The sequence below is a fragment of the Tachysurus vachellii genome, chromosome 6 (assembly GCF_030014155.1).
Source record: "Tachysurus vachellii isolate PV-2020 chromosome 6, HZAU_Pvac_v1, whole genome shotgun sequence".
NCBI classification, from domain to species: domain Eukaryota; kingdom Metazoa; phylum Chordata; class Actinopteri; order Siluriformes; family Bagridae; genus Tachysurus; species Tachysurus vachellii.
The window spans coordinates 1,864,739-1,879,738 of NC_083465.1; the positions used below are offsets into that span (position 1 = coordinate 1,864,739).

Below are 15,000 nucleotides of genomic sequence, written 5' to 3' on the forward strand. Positions count from 1 at the left end.
TTTTTTACCCATCTGAGGTTTTACACTGCTACCCTGTCCTGTCCTTCACCTCTTCTTTCTTGTCTTTCGTCTTGTGAACTCATCCACCGCAGTTCGAGTCATCTGCAGCCAGTGCTTCCTTTCTAAATGTAGTTAATTGGCATACTTCTTTGGCTTGTCCATCTACATGTGTCTATGTATCTATCTCTGCCTTTCTTATACACACACACACACACACACACACAATCTGTTCTTGCCTGGGGCTTCCTAGTGGCCAGGACCCTGGGATGCAACATTGCTGGATGATTCTGCCTTGCTATGGTGTGCAGTTATAGTGGAATATTAATATTAATAATAATAATAATAATAATAAGCGAGACTTTCAGATCATCTCTGTGTCTCGGCTCTCAACAGGGTGAGTGGTGGCACTCGCACAGCTCCAAGTCTCATCCCACCAAGCCGGCGGCACCAGTTACCATGGCAACGGTACAGCATGAGCCACCAGAGCCGTTGTCAGCAATCAGCATGGTTGCTGCGGAATTCTGCGTTCTGATTGGTTAACAAGAAGGTGTTGATTCACAGGTGAAGTGTATCTTTAAAGCTCCTGTTTTTATAAGATATGATTTAGCTCCTTTAAAAAACACACACACACACACACAATAAATCCAAAGACACCTTTTCATCGGTTTGTCTTTAGTCAAATATGAACAGTTTGAACATTGTGACAAATGACAGCCCCCCCAACATTCCACACAACACTGAACAGAGTCGCGGAGCGCATCGTATCCGTCAAACCAAAGTGCCAATAGTCGTCTATGAAAAAAGGCAGAACGTACTTTATGCTAATTCAATCACTTGCATAAGATTAGAGAAGTTAGCACTTCGTAGACGAAGAAGAAACAATGATAAAAAACAAACAACCTAAAGCCAGCTGATGACGTACTCGAAGAAGGAAACACGACGACGTGACATAAATTACACAGATCAGAGTACAGCTACTGACTGGACGAAGCCCCGGAAGCTGATATATCGGTGTTTCCCGCTCTTAGCGAAAAAAAAAACAAAACAACGAATGACATTCTGTAAGATTAGGCGTCATCTTCCATAACAACATCATCAATACCTCAATCTCTGGGATGATTAGTATTTTTTTTTTCCGTGTTCTGTTCAGCTCTCACGTCTGCTCTAAAGCCAAGTCTTCCCCTGAAAAGAACAAAACAAAACGAAAAGAAAACGGCGGCTTGTTGGAAGGTGAATGAATTCAGCTCTGAAGTGAAACTCCCGCTCGAGGCCAGCGGCCTGCTCCCATTGGCTGAATGAGAAATTGTGGGTGTGGACTTGAGAGTTTCGAGAGTTAAAGCGCAGGGGATCGTTTGGAAAAACGGCGAAGTTCTAACATGGTCGTCAGGCTCTGACTCTTCAGTCCCAGTTCTCCCAGTCCTCGTCTTCAAACTGAGAGAGGAAATAAAAATGAGAAGCGTTTAACTAATGAGCAGTAGTACATGTGCCTGTGATTGGTCAGAAGGGGTTTTTATAATATTAAATATTATACAGGTATCTGTCATGATGTAAGAGGCGGTGTGTGGTGTAGCGAGTTGTGATGTAAGAGGCGGTGTGTGGTGTAGCGAGTTGTGATGTAAGAGGCGGTGTGTGGCGTGGTGGGTCGTGATGTAAGAGGCAGTGTGTGGCGTAGAGAGTTGTGATGTAGAGGCGGTGTATGGCGTAGCAGGTCGTGATGTAGAGGCGGTGTATGGCGTAGCAGGTCGTGATGTAGAGGCGGTGTATGGCGTAGCAGGTCGTGATGTAGAGGCGGTGTATGGCGTAGCAGGTCGTGATGTAGAGGCGGTGTATGGCGTAGCAGGTCGTGATGTAGAGGCGGTGTATGGCGTAGCAGGTCGTGATGTAGAGGCGGTGTATGGCGTAGCAGGTCGTGATGTAGAGGCGGTGTATGGTGTAGCAGGTCGTGATGTAGAGGCGGTGTATGGTGTAGCAGGTCGTGATGTAGAGGCGGTGTATGGTGTAGCAGGTCGTGATGTAGAGGCGGTGTATGGTGTAGCAGGTCGTGATGTAGAGGCGGTGTATGGTGTAGCAGGTCGTGATGTAGAGGCGGTGTATGGTGTAGCAGGTCGTGATGTAGAGGCGGTGTATGGTGTAGCAGGTCGTGATGTAGAGGCGGTGTATGGTGTAGCAGGTCGTGATGTAGAGGCGGTGTATGGTGTAGCAGGTCGTGATGTAGAGGCGGTGTATGGCGTAGCAGGTCGTGATGTAGAGGCGGTGTATGGCGTAGCAGGTCGTGATGTAGAGGCGGTGTATGGCGTAGCAGGTCGTGATGTAGAGGCGGTGTATGGCGTAGAGAGTCGTGATGTAGAGGCGGTGTATGGCGTAGAGAGTCGTGATGTAGAGGCGGTGTATGGCGTAGCAGGTCGTGATGTAGAGGCGGTGTATGGCGTAGAGAGTCGTGATGTAGAGGCGGTGTATGGCGTAGCAGGTCGTGATGTAGAGGCGGTGTATGGTGTAGCAGGTCGTGATGTAGAGGCGGTGTATGGTGTAGCAGGTCGTGATGTAGAGGCGGTGTATGGCGTAGCAGGTCGTGATGTAGAGGCGGTGTATGGTGTAGCAGGTCGTGATGTAGAGGCGGTGTATGGTGTAGCAGGTCGTGATGTAGAGGCGGTGTATGTACCTCTGCAGTGGCGTCGGCTTTGGCCAGAGCCATCTGAACCTCTTCCTCAGTCATATCCAGGTCAAAGTCTTTCTCCCAGTCCTCGCTCACGTCTGTACTGGAACCTGCCATAAAACATCCCAGTGAAACATCAGACAAACGCCATCAGTTTTAAATCAGAAGGCTCTCTACACGGTCTGCTTCGGAAAGTATTGGCACCCTATGCTATCACCTTTCTTGCCGTTGGTGGATGGCGTGGACTTGCCGCTGTCAGAGTTCAGCTCAAACACACGCAGGTCTTGCACTCCGTCCTCTTTCCTTGCTTCCTGTTCCCTCACTCCCTCTTTTCTCCCAGCTCCCTCTGCACCGACAGTGCTCTTCTGCTTCTCGTCCTGGTGTGGTGCCTTGGGGCAACTGTCCGGAAGGTTCTCCAGCTGCGTCGGGAAACTGACGCTGTCGCTGCTGACCGACGGAGTGACGTCGGACGTGGTGTCGCCATGGGAACGCGGCACCTCGGAGGAGGATGAGGCGGCGCACAAAGCTCCGCTCTCTGTGACTACCGGAGGAGGAGCGAAGTCCAAGCGAGACGGAGACGAGGCTCCGAGGAACTGATCTAGAGGAGACAGTGAGAAGATCAGCACCATGAAAAGGAGGACGGTGGAAAGTGACGTGTGATTAGAAATGCTGAGTATCTGTGAGGAAGACCGGACCTTCCTCTTCCTCCTCCCAACCCAGACTCTCAGACTGAGTGGTTTCCTCTGCTCGCCGTTTTAGTGCTACTCTCCTGGCTTCCTCCTGTTCACACACACACACAGAGACAGAGACAGAGAGAGAGAGAGAGAGAGAGAGAGAGAGAGAGAGAGAGAGAGAGACACAGAGAGAGACAGAGAGAGAGACAGAGACAGAGACAGAGACACAGAGAGAGAGAGAGAGACAGAGACACAGAGAGAGAGAGACAGAGACACACAGAGAGAGAGAGAGAGAGAGAGAGAGAGAGAGAGAGAGAGAGAGAGAGAGAGAGAGAGAGAGAGAGAGAAAAAGAGACAGACGTAGCCTTAGATCACCAACAAAACAATCCAGAGGCCACAGCAGTGAATAAAATCTCAGTTCGGAGTGTGAGATGAACACAGAGCAGTGTTTATAATTATCATCCACTGAAGGGTAATTACAGGGTGTCCACTAATAACAGGGTGTCATTACTAACGCACACCAAAACATCCTTGTGAACGAGAAGTCAAAAATACAGACCAAAAAAATAAATAAAAAAAAAAAACGCAGCTTCACAGATTACTGTATGCTAGTGAAACCTTTATCCCCGATAATTTGCTTTGAAATTCAATTTTTTTTTAAATAACTGGAAAATTTTATTTTTATTTTATTTACCTGCGGATGTCATGGGGAATGAGTGAGAAACCGTACCTGATCCAACTGATACACTTTGTAAAAGTAGCGCTGCCAAAACTCAGAGTGCGCCACAGCTGCTGGAACCTACACACACACACACACATTATTAACAATGTACGTTTTTAAAGAAAGCGACTAATCTTCCATCTCCATGAACTGAGATTTGGAGGGTGCCAATACTTCTTGAGACACTGGACATTTCTGCCATCGTTATTCAGTCCTAGGGGTGTGTTTACTTTTGCACTCAAGACTGAAGCGTTAAGCTCTGCAATATTCATGGTGTTGCGATGATGTGAGGAAAATAACGTCAACCGTTAGGAGTTTTAGCGACGGACTGTTCCACTGTGGTGTGGAGTGGGGAGCGGGTCGTACCATTTTAGTGTAGAGGGCTCGAATAGAGGGGCTGTTCACCAGCAGCTCTGAGATTTCAGCTTTCTTCTCATCCAGGCTGAAAGTGGAAAGCCATGAGTCGAACTGCTCTGGAGGACCTGGAGAGAGAAAACACACACACACATCCATAAGCATCAACGCATAATAGGGAGGAGCTCAAATGTGGGTGCAAAAACTTTTGCTACTACATAATATTCAAGAAAGTGTAGAATGTTCCGGAAATACAAAATGTTAATAAACAGAGAGAAAGAAATCGTACCGTCGGGCTCGTTGCAGTACGTAGCAGGGTCGGCTTGAAGAGTGTAGAGTCGAGCCTGAGGGGAAACAACACGCAGGTCAACTAACCACCAGACGCTCCATTCTGATTGGTCGTTTGCTTAATTTGATGAGTTTCTGGGAGGTCTTTCTGCCTTTCCTGCCTGTCTGATGACTGTTTATTACTGATAGAACAGAAGTGAGAACAAGCAAGTGAACGGATTTCAACTAAAACTGATCCGATCCTTACATGGGCGTGTCCCATGACCCAGAAGAGTAGAGTGTACTTAACTAATCCCCCTATGGAAATGTGGTGAATGATGTAATGTGCGGTGTTAGAGGGAGGAAAAAGAGGTTGTGTGTGTTTGTGTGTATGTGTAAAAGAGAGAGAGAGTGTGTGTGGGTGTGTGTGTCCCAATCAAAAGTGTCTGAAACTGTGTACAACCCGACAACTTTACACCAAGCTGCTTTAAAGAGGTACGTCTGACCTTGGTGCTGTCGTACACCTCAGTGGTTCCGGCCGGCGTGGCTACCAGAGTGATTACATCGCAGTCGATGGTCATGTCAGGCGGAGGCGCGAGCGTGTCCGTAATCACCCCCAGTATGTTAGAAAGGCTCTTCTTCACCTTCTCCGTGGTCTCGGAAGAACCTTCCACCTGAAACAGAATGAGAAAAGAATCGAATGGGTACATATCTATAGCTAGTTCTGTATCGACCCGTGTGTGTGTGCGTGAGAGAGACGACAGCATACGGCCAGCTTGCTCTTGACGGCGTTGGCCGTGGCGACGATGGAGCAGGCGGTGTCATGCTGCACTACGGTCGAGAACTCTGTTAAATCCCTTTTGATGAACTCGATGGCTTCAGATGACTGTAATGAAGAAATTGACACAGGGTTGAATAAGCACGTGATAGCTCAGAACTGTAACAGGCACCAAACAACACAAAGGTTTGATTTTCTTTAAAAGCAGTGACTTTAAGTGCCTGATATTTGGTGTTTAATTGCAGATAAACACTCACTTTATCTTTGATGGACTGGAAGCTCTGCTGAAACCAGCCTCCCCACCAGACTCCTTCCCTGAGACCGTCACACATACCGAGACTCATCAATTCATCAACAGCAAACTTTAAAAACCGGTAGAAAGCAGAATCGAACCGATATCACCTACAACCCGAGAAACATCTAGAAAGACTTTGCAGCTGACGTAAACAACAGGCTAGCTTAGCTTAGCGAGCTAACAGAAACAATAGCACACATTTAACAAAGCGCGTGCGATGTTTTATCGAATAAAAATAAATAAATTAATAAATAAATACATAAATATAGATTCGAGGGATTAATTCGCTAATTCACTTCACACTGCCGTCTAACCGCAACCGAGACCGTCGTTTTTATTGACTAGCCTGGTTCTGTCCCAAATAGCGCTCTAATTACAATATAGCGCACTACAAATCACGCCCGAGCTGTTATACGTCATACCCTAGTTAGGGCCCCTACTTAGGGAGTGACGCCCAATTCGTAATTCATCCCTACGCCAGCAAAGCTCGCGACACTATTTTTGTAAACAAACCCACATATAAAGCCCGCTATGGCGTCGCAGCTAATCGCTAATCTGGCACGTCGGTACAGTCCGGCGCTGCTGCTCAACGTGACTCTTTACAAAGTGCTGATCGACTGCATCGACGACTGATTTACGAGAACTCGAAACGATTATTTAGAGCGACTTAACAACTCACCCTTCCGCCATCTTCAACGCATGACGTCATCTGAACGCCTTCAACCCGGAACCCGGAAGCGGATCTTAATGACGCTAGAAAATAAACACACAATCATACACACAGTACGACATGAAGTGAAGTGTTTTGTAGCACTGTCCTATAAAATAAAATAAAAGCCAAGAAAGAGTAAAGAAAAGAATATTTATAAGGCACAGGTGAATGCAATATAGGAAGAAATAAACATATATTATTTATACATCAAAGAAAAAAAGATATAACCAGAGAAATAAAGTATCAACAGAAACAAGACATATATAATAATGATAAAGTGCAGAATGTGCACGTGGTGCAAGGTGCAAATGTCTGCCTATAGTAGCGGTTGTCCAGGCTCTAGGTGTTTATCAGGTTAAAGGCCCAAATAGATGAGTGAAGAAGCTCCTCTTCATTCTCACTGTGTTCGATTTCAGGTTCCCTGAACAGTTGGATGGCTGAGGTCTTGTCTCTATGATCTTAGCTTTTATCCAGCACCACATGCTGTATATAGACTGATCGCACCACTCACCACTCACTCGTCTGTCCTGTCTGGTTCTGTTCTCAAACCGTGTTGTGATGCTTCCCGTCAGAATGCTCTCAGTAGTGCTGGTGTAGAAAGACTTTAGCACCTGAGAGTGCAGTTTAAAGTCCATCAAGCGTCTGAGACGGTAGAGACGCCGCCGGGGCTTCTTCACCGTAGTGTTGACGTAAGAGGACCAAGACATGTCCTACGTGATGTGAACACCTAAATACCGGAAACTGTCCGGCTCTCCACACGGGCTCCTTTTGATCATCAGTAGTTGGTAAGTTCCTCTTCTGCTTCGTGCCGAAGTCCGTTATCAACTCCTTTGTCTTGCTGACTTTCAAGAAAAGATTGTTTTCCTGACATCAAGTCTCCAGGTTTGTAATCTCCTCTAGATAGACCCTCTCATCAGTGTTGGGATCAGGCCCACTATAACTGTGTCGTCAGCAAACTTAATGGTGGTGGTGGAGTCGGAAGTGGCCACGCAGTCGTGTTTAATGAGTACAGCAGTGGGTTCAGAACACAAACCTGGGGTGCAGGTACTGTTTGCGGTCTGTTAGTCAGGAAGTTAGACACGTCAACTGCGGCGCCATGATTACGATGATGATGCTTCGCTTGATTACTAATCCATTGCTATACATTTCTGAGAAAATGTTTTACCTTGCAAGTTGTTTTCCTTCCCAAAAGAATGAAATTGGTTTTTGGTTAAAAGCGTCAGCTTTCATGAAAAGTAAACATTGACATATCACAGTTGCTAGCAGCTAGTTCATGTAGCACTCCCCTATTTCTTACATTTGTGACTGGAAGTCAAAAGTAACTATTTAATTCTAGTAATATTTATAGTTAGGAGGGAAAGATTAAAATAATATCACTCAGGGAACATAAAATAGCCAGATTTGTTGAGAATTTACGGTATGATTCATGCAAACTCGCGAACTCATTGTGGCTTGAACAATACATGAACACAAGCGGAAATGAATTATTTATGTGGGAAAATCCCATATGCCCTGCCTGTGTAAATAAATGTTTGATTGCAAACATGATTCCTCTTATATGAGGTTTGTGTGACTTTTTTATTCAGCGAGATCAAGACAGCGTCAAAGCAGATAAACTCAACGGAGAAGCCGAAAACATGACTGCGGTCCAGGAGAATCGTCTTTATTAACACGAGAGCAGGGGAAAAATTCAAAAGGTCATATCTTAGAGAAAGAATAAAAACAGACGCATATGTTGGTCTCATTTCATACACATGACGTATCGAGCACTAAATGCGCTCCCAAGCTGTGGCGTGTCTCTGGAGAGAAGCTCGGCCCCGTCACCCTGTTACACACAATCAGCTAATGAAATTGCCCATAATGGAAGTGACAAGAGGAGTTTATCACATCATTAGAATTCAGCCCGCTCCATATGGAGGAAGGCGTGATGGGTGTGCGTTAACACCCACCTGAGCCCCCTGCTCTCTCGGGCCCTCCAGAGGGTGTGTGTGTGTGGTTGTGTGTGTCATATGTGTGCAGTTCATACGTATGCTATGTGTCTCATCCCAGCTGTGTTTTTCTCATTAGTATGCATCATGTGTGTGTATGTGTGTGAGGAAGCCCGGTTTAAAGGGTCACTGCTCCTCCCTCTTTTAATTGAAGCCACTCTGCATCCAGAAGCTGCACAATATGTGCATTTGTTACACAATATGCCCTTCCTCCGCCCCTCAATTCCACTAATTGGGTCCTTCAGTTCACTAATTAACTGGGTTAGAGCGGCCCCGGGGCCGCAGCAGGCTGCGCCCTTATTCCTCATTGATCACCGTCCTTTAGCTTCACTCGCTCGTTCATGTGGAGCAGAGGTCAGGAGGAAACTGAAATAATCTCAGATATGAAAATAATAGATACGGCTTCTACAAGACCTTTAATCCCAAACGTCATCATAATCAATGCAAAAAAAAAAAACAACAACCCAAAAACAAAAACAAACATCACTTCAACACACTACTCTCACAGCCATTTGACAATTAGGATGGATTTTATTTTTTTTTTTAATTAAAGAATGATTTTGTAATTTGAAGTTGTGGAACTTCCTGTTTCAGACTTCCTCTTCTCAGTCACAGAGGATCCTGAGATGGAAAAGTCAAAGTGTGATGTTGGGGACACCGGAGACTCTTTTACACAAATACTGTGTAAAGGGTGGGGGGTTGGGGGGGGGGTTGGCAGAGCTGCAGTTCTGACTAATTCTAAACTAATCGGTCAGATTGAAGGTAAAGTGTGAAGGATGTTGAAAACTTGCAGGCTTTGTGGTGTGTCACTGCCTCAAGGCTCCAGGTCCTAGGTTCGATCCACCCGGAAGCCCGGGATGAGCTCCAGATCTGCCCTGACCCCGACCTCGACCCTGATCTCATACCTGAGCATCATACGGTTGTGAGTTCAAAGCCCAGACGTTTAGTGCTGAAGGAAAAGTGCTCAGATTTATCGCTGGACTGGGTCAGGATCAAAACCTGAAACCACATGAATACATTTGAATGCAGATCCTTAAAACACCGTCGCAAACCGCAGTCCGCAAAAGTGTCCATGAAATCCCTCAGATCTCTCTCTCTCTCTCCCTCTCTCTCTCTCTCTCTCTCTCTCTCTCTCTCTCTCTCTCTCTCTCTCTCCCTCTGCGGACCCACTCCATCTGCCTGTGATCAGGAAACACCAGCTTTGCACGAGTCAATGTGTCTAATTATCCCTCTGCAGCGGGCCGACTAATCCCCCTCAATGCGTTTGGCTTCCCATTCCCACCTGTGCTCCGGTCCGAGGGCGAGGGGGAAACCCGCCGGCTCCCAGCGTCCCACAATCCCCTTCTCCGTCCAGGCTGGCAGCTGCCTCCCCCCGCTGGGACGTCCTCCAGCTGACGGAGCCTCTTAGCTGTGTCAATGGGCCCATAAATAAAGGAGCTAACCGCTTTTGTGTGTCCGTGAGTGTCAGATCCCTGTGCGGCCTGACGGCGCTTGTTACCGTGATGAAATGCAGAGAGAAAGAGACGGACAGAAAGAAGGAAGGAGTGTGAGGAGGAGGAGGAGGAAGGGGGGTCTGTGTTTCAGGCGACCCCCTGCCCTCACTTTTTGTCCCACGAGCGAGTCTTCATTGTCCCGGCTCTTTGAAAGCTAAGGACAGAGGGAGGAGGAGAGAAGAACCATCTCTTCATTTCTCCTCTGATCTCGGCCTTCATCAGGACGCAGAGTCCCGCAACGACGAGTGTGTATTCTTCACGGACCATTTGACTCCTGAGAAATGCTGTGTGTGTGTGTGTGTATGTGTGCACTGGTCGAATACTGGCCAGAGATCCTCTATCTATAAGTTCAAATTCTACTTTTATTTATAATTCACCTTTTTTGCATTGAATAGTTAAAAAATGGCATTTTATCAATAATAATAATAACAATAATGATAATAATAATGATAATAATAATAAAAATGATATTAACAATAATAATTAGTAATGTTTATGTGATGCATGTTATAAAATTTCATGTATTAAAATAGCATTATGTATTAAAGGGAGCACAATGAGAAATAAATAAAACAGTGTAGACATACACATGAAATGTTTTACGGAATAATAAGATCATTTATTTATTTATTTTATATATTCATAAAACTGTCTTTTCTTTCATTTAGTGAATTTCTCGGGGACTTCCTCTAGATGCCGTTCAGTCTCGGCTCAGAAAAAAATGTACAAAATTAAATCCAGAATGAATATCAGGGAGTTATTTAATATTTTCCGTATAAGCTTTATATCATCATTAAAGCTTTATAATAATAATAATAATAATAATAACAATAATAACAATAATAACAATTACTATTATTGTTATTATTGTTATTATTGTTATTGTTATTATTGTTATTGTTATTATTATTATTATTATTATTATTATTATTATTATTATTATTATTATTATTATTGTTTTCTGATTTGTAAAGAATTGTTAAATTTATTTTAACAAAACTTTTAAAATACAATTTTACTAGACACACACACACACACACACACACACACACACACACTCTCACGTTTCATAAAATTATTAAACACCATCATTACACGCCTTCATATCTCATCTCCATAGTAACCAGTGATGTCCTAGTTTCTGAATTGTGACATCATCAACATTTTATTTACTCGCTAATTTATTACAGTTGTTCTATATTTTTAGATCCCAGTTCTTCAGACTTGGAGTTGAACCGAACACAAAGCTAATTCACATCAAATCATTTGTGGAATTTCGGGAAAAAATTCAGAATCTTGAGCAAAGTCGTTGTCCGTATTCCGTACTCTAATTCACGCGCTTGCTGTGAGTGTCTGCTTTTCATGTAACAGAAACTAGTTGAATCCTCTCACCGCTCTCTCTCTCTCTCTCCGTCTAACAAATGTCCGCATGCAGATGCCAGGCTGTCTCGTAATTAATGACAGCGGCTGAGGGATGAATATGGCCGCAGCTTTGTTGGACATTGACAAATCTTCCCGCGTGCACATGAAAAGAAACAGTCCCTGTCCCCTGTGTGAGGGACACAATAGAGACGCGCCAACCTGGCGACGGCCTCCTCCTTTCTTCCCTGGCGCTGCCCGCTGGGTGTTCGACGACTGATGGGCTCCTCTGACTCTCTGTGTTGCGTTAACTAGCCTTTGTATTTAAAAAAAACAACAAAAAAACCTTGACTAGCGGCACATAGCACATGCTAGCTAGCATAAGTGAGCACTGCTGCATATGTTCAGTGCGTCAGTTTATCTGAGCCAATATTGCTGTAAAGGCTTTGCAAAGGTGTGATGCATATGGTGTCCGAAGTTATAAAACGCATACACACACACACACACACACACACATACTCACACACACTTAGCAGCTGCCGCCTTGACAGCTCTTTAGCACGTCACATTTCCAAGGCTTTGTATTTCGTTGAACATTTTAGTCTTCCTGTCTTTAAATAACGTGTTACTGTATCATTATAGTTTAGATTTTGTTATATGCACATATTATTTTAGCATGATACTCACACACACACACATACACACATACACACACACACACACATTACTTAGAAACGTAGCTGCAGTGCTAACATTAATGTTATGACATCATAACTCACTGAGCTTCATTAACGCACCTTCCTTCCTCATTTAATTTAAAACAGTGAGCATTAATTTCAATTTATATAGAAAATTTTTAACTTTAAAGGTTGTGCGACGAACTTAGCAACAAATGCAAGTAGGAAGAAAGAGAGAAAAGTGTTGCTCTAAGACTCAGATTCTGCCGGGTCGAGATACCGTACTCGGCTACTCGGGACGGTCTTTATCGCTGACGAAGGTGAAGAGAAAGAAGAGGAAATGCCATTTTAATAAGAATAAAGTTTTAATTTAGGAAATCGTGTGCAAAACTGTACAAAAATCAACTGTACAAAACTTCACATACTATATTCACATTTGGCTTTTTCGCTTGAGATCCTGGAACAATGCACAACATTTTTGTTTTTTTGTGGAGAGCAGAACATTATATACATTATAAACATTGGGAAGCTCTTCGCTCCAAGCTTTGAGTCCATGTTTCGATACGTTCTGGATGTTCACTTGCTCATGGAAAGGCCGTGCAGGCTGGCGGTAGACACGGGTAAAGGTTGGCACAGGGAGCACGGACACGGCATGCCGGGGAAGTGGCGGTACGAGCTGGCCAAATGCAGCGGGTCCTTCAGTAAGCTTGGGATTGGTGGCGCGTGGAAGCCCAGATATCCTGCTGACGGAGGAGAATGGGGAGTTTGAGCTGTAGCCGCGTGCATGCTGGTGTGCTGAAGGGGGGTGGAGCTCACGGCTGTGGCTCCACCTGCTAAGGAGTGCAAGGACTGGGCCAGAGGGTGCAGGGATGGAGCTAAGACGGGCCTCGGGGCATGGTTTTGAGCCACACTGGACCCGTACACCTCGCCCACTAGCTTCTTCATCTCCTCCAAGGAACTGGAGAGCATGAGGATGTAGTTGCGTGCCAGAAGGAGGGTGGAGATCTTGGACAGCTTACGCACTGAGGGGCCTTGGGCATACGGCATGACTTCGCGGAGGCCGTCCATGGCTTGGTTGAGGTCGTGCATGCGTTTCCTCTCGCGGCTGTTCACCTTGAGGCGCAACTCCTGAAGGTCTGCTTTGGAGACCTCTGGACGGTTCTGAATTTTCCCCAAAGAAGATGGGGATCCGTCGGAGGCTTTCACTGCATGCTGGAACACCTTGCCAGAGAAGAAGCTGGAGTCAACGGTGAGGTCTGGGGACGAGGAGCGACTGCAGGTGGAGCCGGTGTCGGAATCCATCTCAGCAGGTCAGAACAAAATAACAAGATGCTTGACAAAAAGCTTTAGTTGGATATCCCGGCGGTCAGAAAACGTCTTTCACAGCTGAAGCAATGATCAACGTTCTGCAGTCAGAAACCTCTCTGCGCCACTCGACTAGGCAAAGCTGAATAGTAGGACACTTTGGTGTAGCCGAACTGGAAGGAACACACACCCCGTCCTCTCATCTGTCTATGTGAGCGTTGTCTCAGCGGAGGCTCTCTGGTTTGATCGGATCGCTTCAGCACGGCTTTTTATAGACCTCTCACCCACAAAGACACAATGAGATGCATAATGTGACTGGAGACCTGGAGCCAATGACAGAGGGGACACACTTTCACCCACACCCACACACACCCTCCTTAGCAAATACACCCCCAAACCCACACACACACACACACACGTGCATACACATACACATTAACACTTTGTTTTAACAGAACAACACGAACAACCAGAGTATCAAAGCAATAAAAATTCATTTGCATCTCGTGTTTTTTTTTTTTTTTTTAATTCTGTTTATAGTTCTGTTCGAAGTGTTTATTACCGAACTATTTTGACTGACTAGCCGAAATGCGTTGCATAACTGTTAGCTTCATATTTCTCTATTTACCGGAAACACTGTAACTCTTACCGTCGCAAGTACCGTACTGTACATACTCCTACAATTCGGTATGCAGCTGCATTTAATTTTTCCTTCACCTTTATATTGTTTGCATTTAAAGTCAATTATTTGTTTAAAAAAAAAAATTCTCTCAAAATTCTATACTGAACAACCAATCCGTAAACTTAGTAAACCTTTTAACCTAAGTCTGTTTTAGCGCTTCGGTGCACATTTAATGCAAATCGCACATTTCAATCCGAATTTTATTTGCATTTCTAGTCATAACCGGAATACTTGTCACGATTATGTTGCAGTTCAGTAATAAGTGATTACCATATGTGAAGCCTGTAACTGCATGTTTACTGCAGCAATGCATAGTTTATTACACGATTTTCGCACATTATCTTAAAAGTCTTTGACACCGAGTGTCTCTTTATGTCTCGTTTATGATCCGCTCGACTCGGCCGTCTTCGCTCTTCCTTACGTCTTCAGGAATGAGTATAAGAGTCAGCGTGAGTGTGTAAACGTCAACGCCGTCCGCATTAATGGTAAACTAGCCACAATTCAGTGCCAACTAAAGACATTCTAGGGCGGCTTGAAGCGCGAAATCGTCCTGCCGAGAGTGGAAGAGGGAGGAGAGGGGAGGAGGTAGTTAAAGAGACACTAAAATGTGGCTCGTGTATTGTGTGTTCCTCTCCGGGTCATAAAAACTCCACAGCCAGCCAGAAGCCCGTGGGATGCTGCTATTACCCCCCTGCTATGTGCTTAAGCTTCTAGAGCGTTCATTAGCATCACTATCACACACTGCGTAATGCACTCCCACACTCACAGATCATGTGGAGGAGAAACTAGTCAGGCTGTAGGCTCACACACACACACACACACACACACACACACACACACACAGATGGCAAACAGAAGTAAGCAAAAACTGAACAGAGATGAAATGATGAGAAACTAAGTTGCAGCTTATCAGCTCATACGCAATTCCCAGACTCACTTCAGAGATTTGATTCTTTTTTCCCTCCACTGTTTAAGTGAATCAAGTGAATCAAACAGTGCAGGTTTTGATTCAATTGATTTGTCATGTAGACCAGTGTAGATG

At 45.0% G+C, this 15,000-nt stretch overlaps 3 protein-coding genes across 4 annotated transcripts in view; 1 reads left to right on the forward strand and 2 right to left on the reverse strand.

Moving 5' to 3' along the window:
• The window catches only part of fndc5a (fibronectin type III domain containing 5a), a 61,498-nt gene that overhangs the window by 10,802 nt on the left and 35,696 nt on the right, over window positions 1-15,000 (forward strand). The gene's annotated exons all lie outside the window — the stretch shown is intronic.
• bsdc1 (BSD domain containing 1) lies at window positions 656-6,499 on the reverse strand. 2 transcript variants are annotated; one of them, XM_060871710.1, is made up of 11 exons: window positions 6,422-6,499; window positions 5,705-5,762; window positions 5,439-5,555; window positions 5,176-5,343; window positions 4,692-4,746; window positions 4,415-4,530; window positions 4,058-4,126; window positions 3,349-3,433; window positions 2,871-3,251; window positions 2,660-2,763; window positions 656-1,431 (listed from the first exon to the last, which is right to left on the reverse strand). In XM_060871710.1, exons 1-11 carry the CDS (start codon window positions 6,430-6,432, stop codon window positions 1,399-1,401), a joined length of 1,197 nt encoding a protein of 398 aa, XP_060727693.1. In that variant the 5' UTR covers window positions 6,433-6,499; the 3' UTR covers window positions 656-1,398. The 2 variants fall into 2 exon arrangements, with proteins under 2 accessions (XP_060727693.1, XP_060727692.1); XM_060871709.1 differs by having other exon boundaries at window positions 5,705-5,809; window positions 6,422-6,466.
• olig4 (oligodendrocyte transcription factor 4) lies at window positions 12,548-13,273 on the reverse strand. The gene has a single exon (XM_060871310.1). It carries the CDS (start codon window positions 13,271-13,273, stop codon window positions 12,548-12,550), a length of 726 nt encoding a protein of 241 aa, XP_060727293.1.

Coding starts and splice junctions, on each gene's coding strand:
- bsdc1 (XM_060871709.1), bottom strand. CDS start 6,451: ATGACGTCATGCGTTGAAGATGGCGGAAGG. Junction 5,810..6,421: donor GCGTTGAAGATGGCGGAAGG/GTGAGTTGTTAA, acceptor CGGTTTTTAAAG/TTTGCTGTTGATGAATTGAT. Junction 3,434..4,057: donor AAGTGTATCAGTTGGATCAG/GTACGGTTTCTC, acceptor GTGTGTGAACAG/GAGGAAGCCAGGAGAGTAGC.
- olig4 (XM_060871310.1), bottom strand. CDS start 13,273: ATGGATTCCGACACCGGCTCCACCTGCAGTCGCTCCTCGTCCCCAGAC.